Source organism: Canis lupus, chromosome 22 (assembly GCF_048164855.1).
Source record: "Canis lupus baileyi chromosome 22, mCanLup2.hap1, whole genome shotgun sequence".
In the NCBI taxonomy this organism is placed as follows: domain Eukaryota; kingdom Metazoa; phylum Chordata; class Mammalia; order Carnivora; family Canidae; genus Canis; species Canis lupus.
Window position 1 is genome coordinate 7120641 of NC_132859.1, and position 6627 is coordinate 7127267.

Consider the following 6627-nt stretch of genomic DNA (forward strand, 5'->3'; position numbering starts at 1 on the left):
ATCCCTTCCTTTCTGCTCCGAGCAGGGTAACTCCTCCACACAGGACTCACGAATGTGCCACCTGGGTCCTTAAACGCTTTATGGGCATTTAGGGGCTCCTGCCTCCGGTGAGTGCTGCAGGTCAGAAGACTATATGTATCCACGGATACTAAAGATAGGATATAGGAAAGGTTCCCGAGTTCAAAAGAAAACCAACGTGCCAACAGATTCTGCTGGCCAGGTGAATCCCATCCTGTAATGCTGCATCTGTCTTCCTAAAGTAAATCTCTTCTTAGTCTGGGGTAAAATTGCAGAGACTGCAAAAACACACTGCCTTTCAGTCCCAATGTCACAACCCAGTGGGTGAGATTTAAAAAAAAACAAAACAAAACAAAACAAAAAAAACCTTGGAGTTCTCATTAGATGACACGGCGAGCCCCCCAGAGCCCACCAGACTGACAGCTCCTGCGGAACACAGCCAGCTACCCGCAAGATGAGGCGCTGTTTTGAAGCCTCCCGTCACTTTTCTATTTGGAGGTACAGGTTTCAGTGTGAGGTTCCAATACCTAAGTGAGAACATAAAGCAGTTTGAGTCTAACGCCATCTGGAAAGCCTTAGGAGGTTCGCATTATCTTCGCACCTGCCACCGAGAAGAAAAATCAACTCTGATTTTTTAGGAGGGACCGAAGCCATTTAGGCCTTGCTGGAATCACTCCCCTGGCAGGCCTGGCAAAGCACACCAGCATCCCAGCCATACCCTCTTCCCTCTTTAAAGTCCCTTTAAAGAGATCAGGAGGGAGGAATCCAACCATAAAAGGACCACATACCTGCAAACTCGCTGAGGGGAGTTCCATCGACTCCGTGTTGCAGCTGCAGAGATGAAAGCCAGGCCTCTCACGGTTATGCACGCGAACCGTCACCAGGCATGAGGGAAGAAAGCACAAATGTCCACCTTTCTCCCACTCCGATTGCCACCCTGGGCCCTTGGGACTTGCCATAGCAAAGCTCGTTAATGCAAGGGCACATTCCAAGTGCCATCGTTCTAGATGCCCTCCCCGCCCCCAAAAAAATTGCTGGACTCCATCCTTGCCTTGGCATGTGTGCAATTTGTCCACCCTTCGTCCTGTCCCTATAGTGTCACGCTGACTTAAAGGATACAGGTTATGAAAGCCTTGATTACTGCACGTAACGCCGGGCTTATTACACAATGAGTGAACTTAAGGAGAAAGGTATTTTATTTATAGCACTACTGTATCACAAGCTAATTTCCTTGTTCACCATGGCAACGTGAGGCAACACGCACAAATTCTGCATTGGGGGAATCTCACCAATAAAACATATTTAGAACGCTGCTTTTCGGGGCTGGAGGTTAGCAGATCCACCGTCTACCCAACAGCGATACACATCCTTCACCGAAGGTTCCAGTCAAATACATTCTGTGGCGTACTAAGAAGAGAAGGGGCTATAATATACGGCTGGATTCCATCGGGAGGTGCTTTGTTTTTTTTTTGTTTGTTTGTTTTTGTTTTTTTGCAGGACTCACTTTACACCAGGTGTATTCTCAGCTGTGATCTTAAGGCTTGCCTCTCAGGGTTAATACCCCCAGAGTGCCTTGACAGTCACACATGACATTTTCCTTTCCACTAGGATCTCTCAAGGCAAGCGAGGCCCTGCCCACTCAGTTGTGCAGTCTCTGTATGGTGACTTTGGGGGTTGGAGATGGTTGTATTTATAACTACTTCATCTTCCTCCTACTCTAATAAAATCTTGAGTAGCTTTGAGCTCAGAAGAGAAAACCGTTGCCTTGTTGCAGGAAGTACCAAGAGTGTGGTGTCAGCACCTTGCAGGGTGTTCAATCTGAGCGCCAGCTGAATTTTGCCTACGTTACAAAAACTCTGTGCAACAATATCATGCGTGCCTATACGCTATGACATCCCCCCCTCCACCCCAGTCACAATTTACAGGAACTTTCATTGGTTGGAAATCAGCCAAAATTCAGGGTTTTTTTTTTTTTCTCCATTTCAACAGAAGTAACACTTTATTCCAAACAGCCCTCGATTTCCTAGTTTGCCCAAGTTTTCCAACCTTACTGATTCCACGTTCTGCAGATCGTATTTTGATTACATATGACCTTAGTGCACTAGGTGCCCCGGCAAGCAGGCCTAAGAAAGAAAATGCTTCTCTTATAACTAATGAATGGTTACAAGGTTATTTGGAACTTGTGGGTGGATTCTTGGAACGTAAACACATTGGGCTGCTTCCATGGCACATCCTCTGTGTTTTATTTCCGATGGAGCCAGTGGGCGACTTGCCCGTTTGATATGTGAGATGCTCATATTATATTCAGCCCAGAGGGGGCTAATTCTAGTGTGAGTAGATGAGCAAATCCTGCACCCCCCATGAGCATGTCCAAACTGAGGTGCTAGGCCGGCACCCCCTTTTCAAAACTGCTCGCTAACCCTGACTTTGTGTCTTTCAAACTCAGTGATAAAATTTTCCTCCGGCAGCTAAAAGCCAAAAACTTAAAGACAAAAGCATTTCTGATTCACCCACTCACCCACAACCGAAGAATTTAAAGCAAAACGAAGAGACTTGAATAGAACTATTGAAAAATCAAAATGTCAAGTTATTAGCCCTTAATACTTGGGTTTATGCAACGTGGTAATTTCTCAAAGCGGAATCTTCCCTAACACAGAACCTGTTCTTGAACACGCAGTGAGACTCTAAGGACTGACGAAGAAAAGAAACAGAATTGGGTCATTATGGGAAGACACACTAAGGCTGAGGGTCCAGTAGGTTTCCCTGGCATCACATGAAAATGATGTGTTTTTTTTTTCCCTAAGTAGTTCATGCTCATGTCTCTAACTAGAAAAAGAAAAGTTTTTAATATTAATGAGTCTTGATGGCAATATGTGCTTTCTTGCCTCTTTAAACAAAGTGGTAGATATCATAAATAGAAATGCACTGTCATACCGAGATACCCTCGGGGGCTGTGGGGTGTGCCTCTCGGAGTGCTACTTGGCCAATCTAACTCACTAGCTATGAGAACTCCAGGCCGGATTGAAAGTTGCCTGGAAAAACGAGATGAACTAGTTAAAAGAGTGAACTGCGTATTATTACTGTAATGCTAAACTAGTGTACTCGGCTCTCAGCCCCTCTCCCATCCCATGTGCATGTTGATATGCAGATACGTGGATATATGTATGAGCATTTGAATGTGTATATGACTGTGCATCCCCCTCATTTCCTGGGAGCCCTGTCCTCCATTCAAAATATTCCCTATTTCTCTATTCTAAATATTTTTTTTAAGATTTTATTTATTTGAAAGAATGAGTAGGAGAGAGAGCATGAACAGGGGCGAGGTGGGGGGGGAATTGCAGAGGGAGCCTGCTGCCGGCCTGGAGCCCAGGACCCTGGGATGATGACTTGAGCCGAAGGCAGACACCTACCCAATGGAACCCCCCAAGTGCCCCTCTCTTTTTTCCTATATTCTAAATAGTTAGTGCTTCCAGAGGTCTGAGCACCTGCTGAAGGGAAATATTGCCCTATCTTGGGCATAGGACATAGGACACCAGTCGGTGATGAAGACAAACTGAAGTTCTGGTATTCCACTCCCACACTTGTATTTCAGTTTATCTATTTGTTCTCTCCTTAATGTCAAAGCCAAACTGAGGCGTTTCCACGTCCTCGGTGAGGCCATCCCCAAACTGCAGCAGCCCCCCTGGGCCACACCATTTGTACATGGAAATTCACTCATGACGCAGCCTCCACTTGAAAGCACATGCACGCGGGGCGCCCTGCACACCTGCAAGTGCAACCAGAAGCCTCCGAGCTGCTTTTTGATCACGATGATGTGTCAGCATCTGCCTTGATGTGACCAAATTTCTATATTCATCTGCATTTGCTCTCCCCTTCCAGGTGGGCAGCATGCTGAAGACTCCCAAATTACCTATTTGGCTGTGCAACATCAATGGAAATCCCAGTGTCCTTTTTAGCACCAACAGGCAGCTCTTGTCAGACTGGAAAGCGGAGCGTCACTTCGATCTGTACCTTTACAGGGGCCGCCCCCCCCAGCAGAAGCCTGTGCATCTTACAGTAGGTGAGCATTTCTGGCTCCGAGGGCCCCCCTCGTGGGCGCTGCAGTGCGCTCGGAAAGATGCACCTGCCGATGTTTCACAGCCCTGTGCACATTCACACTAGCTCTGCAGGAAGATGCTTCGGCTTGAGCTCTGAAATGAAACCCGTGCACGAGTCCCACGGGCCTGAACCCAAGCATTGCAGCCTGGGCCATCCAAAGCTGCTCTCAGTGAGAGCAGGGGCCTTGAGAAGCAGCACAGAAGCTTTGGGTGATGAGAAAAAATAAAAGGGGGAGAGTCAAATTTCCAAGAAGCCCCCTCCAGGGTCTTTGATCTGTGAGCAGGAGGCATTTAATGCCTGAAGGAAGAACTGGAAAAAGGGAGGGATTGGGGCAGGGGTGTTGGACTTGGTCAGTTCTATCCTACAACTGATGGGCTGATCATCCAGTGACCTAAGCAAGCAAACCCAGAGGGCATTTCTGTTCAGATATTTGAGGGCCTACTAAGTGCCTGACACTGGGAAAGCAACAATAACTAAGACAGAGTCCCAGCAAAACTTAAGAGGTTCCAGTCCAATGGGAGAAGCAGACGACCACGCAGGTCATTTTATTTCAATTACAACCATACTTGCTTAAACTCGTAAGGAAAAAGGACTAAACTTTAAGTGTGTTTACACACTGGCCCTTCGGACAGGGGAATAAACATGATGAGACTGGGAGTCTGTACTGGGTACCTCGGCTCTACTGGTGGAGCCTTGCTGGTTTGATGTTTCACTCTTGGCATTTAGCATCATGGGCCTGGTGTTAAGCAACTTTTTGGTCTAATGAGCAAATTTGGAAAAGTATCTTGGTGACTCTTATCTGTCTGGCTCCTAATTTTTCCTTAATTATGAGAAATATATATTTGCTCATTTAATTTAGGGGGACGTTGACAAGACGTTCCTTCAAGTATGTTATCGTTTCTACTTTATTCTCTTCTTTGAGGAAAGTATCATTTTTTGAAAGATTTTATTTCTTTATTGGAGACAGAGAGAGAGAGCCCATGTGTGCTCGCAAGGATGGGGGAGGGACAGAGAGAGAGGGAGAGAGAGAATCCCAAGCAGACTGCGCTCAGTCCAGAGCCCAACATGGGGCTTGATCCCAGGACTCTGAGATCATGACCTGAGCCAAAACCAAGGGTCTTGCTTAACCAACTGAGTGACCCAAGCACCCCAGAAAAAAAAAAATATATATATATATATATATATATTTTTTTTTTTTTTTAATTAACTCACATGCATTGCGAGCATTCTCTTCTGGGCACTGTCTTGGAAGCTATACATGTAATCCCATTAAGTTCTCCCAGAAGTCATATGAGGTAGTACTGTGAAGTTATTTTCACAAAGAAGAAACTGAGGTAGAAAATAAGCAGTTATTAACTGACTAAATGAGGCTGAGAGATGTTAATGCCCTCTCAAATGTCACATGAGACAAAGCTGGCTCTTGAACCTAGTCCTTGACTACCTCACTCAACTCCTTCGCCCTTCACGCAAACATGTGACTGTATTCTTAGAAGCGATGAGCTCTCCTTTCTCCTGGTTTTCCTGACAACATCCTGTGACCTACACTTGGCTCTATGTGTCACATCATGGTGTTGGAATATGTATCACATGACACAAATATTCATGGTCTAAAATACACAACCCGTGTAACCATAGACTTGTTTTGTATGGGCATTTCTACATACCATCTACTGGAATCCCCCTCTGTTTAACCAGTTCTAGGAACACAGGCCCAACTCCTGCCTACCTGTGGTGTTTTCCTTCCCTCCTGGCTTCCTCTAGAATCGTGTGTGGATGCTAGGGCCTAAATGCTGGCCATTCGGGGCACCTGCGTAGCTCAGTCAGTTGGGTGTCTGACTTTGGCTCAGGTCCTGATCTTGGGGTCCTGGGATCTGGCCCCACAGTAGGCTCAGCGGGGAGCCTGCTTCTCCCTCTCCCTCTCCCTCTGCCCCTCCCCTCGCTCATGCTCTTTCTCTCTCAAATCAATAAAATCTTAAAAAAAAAAAAAAAAACCACTCTGGCTCTTCCCCACTCAGATACTCACTCCCATCACTGGGAAAGGAACCAACATGAAGATGAACATGGACCAGGAAGACGGCTTTCTCCAGTGGAGATGGCAATCAGAACCAAGTGGAGAGAAGCCACTGTCAACTGGAATGGAACCATTCCCTTTCTCTAAAGAGAAAGCCAGGATGTGCAACGACGTCTGAAGCGTGAAAGCTGCTGGGGTATGAAGCTAATGTGTGTGTGGGGGGGGGGCGGGGGGGAGACCGCTTCATACATTCCTCATTCATGAACCCCAGTGAAAAAACACGTTAGCCATTCTCATTCTCTCTCTCTCTCTCTCTCTCTCTCTCTTTCTCATCTCTGTGAAGCCCTCTGCAGTTCCTCTAAGTGCTATGGAAGAAACACAGGCCCTTCCAGCAGGGCCTTGCAAGGTGTATCCTCTATACTTGCATAGACTGGTTCCTTCATTTTATTCAATAGAGCAAGTGAAGTGTCTTTCCTGTATGTTATTTTCGAATTAGTCTT

The 6627-nt window shown here is 46.3% G+C and overlaps 1 protein-coding gene across 1 annotated transcript in view; it reads left to right on the top strand.

Moving 5' to 3' along the window:
• The window catches only part of MINDY4B (MINDY family member 4B), a 48445-nt gene extending 42108 nt beyond the window's left edge, over positions 1 to 6337 (top strand). The window contains exons 14-15 of the mRNA XM_072792096.1: positions 3898 to 4078; positions 6132 to 6337. Coding sequence (XP_072648197.1) covers positions 3898 to 4078; positions 6132 to 6274 — 324 coding nt within the window. The 3' untranslated portion in view covers positions 6275 to 6337. The remainder of the gene's footprint in view (positions 1 to 3897; positions 4079 to 6131) is intronic.
• The last annotated feature ends 290 nt before the right edge of the window (positions 6338 to 6627 follow it).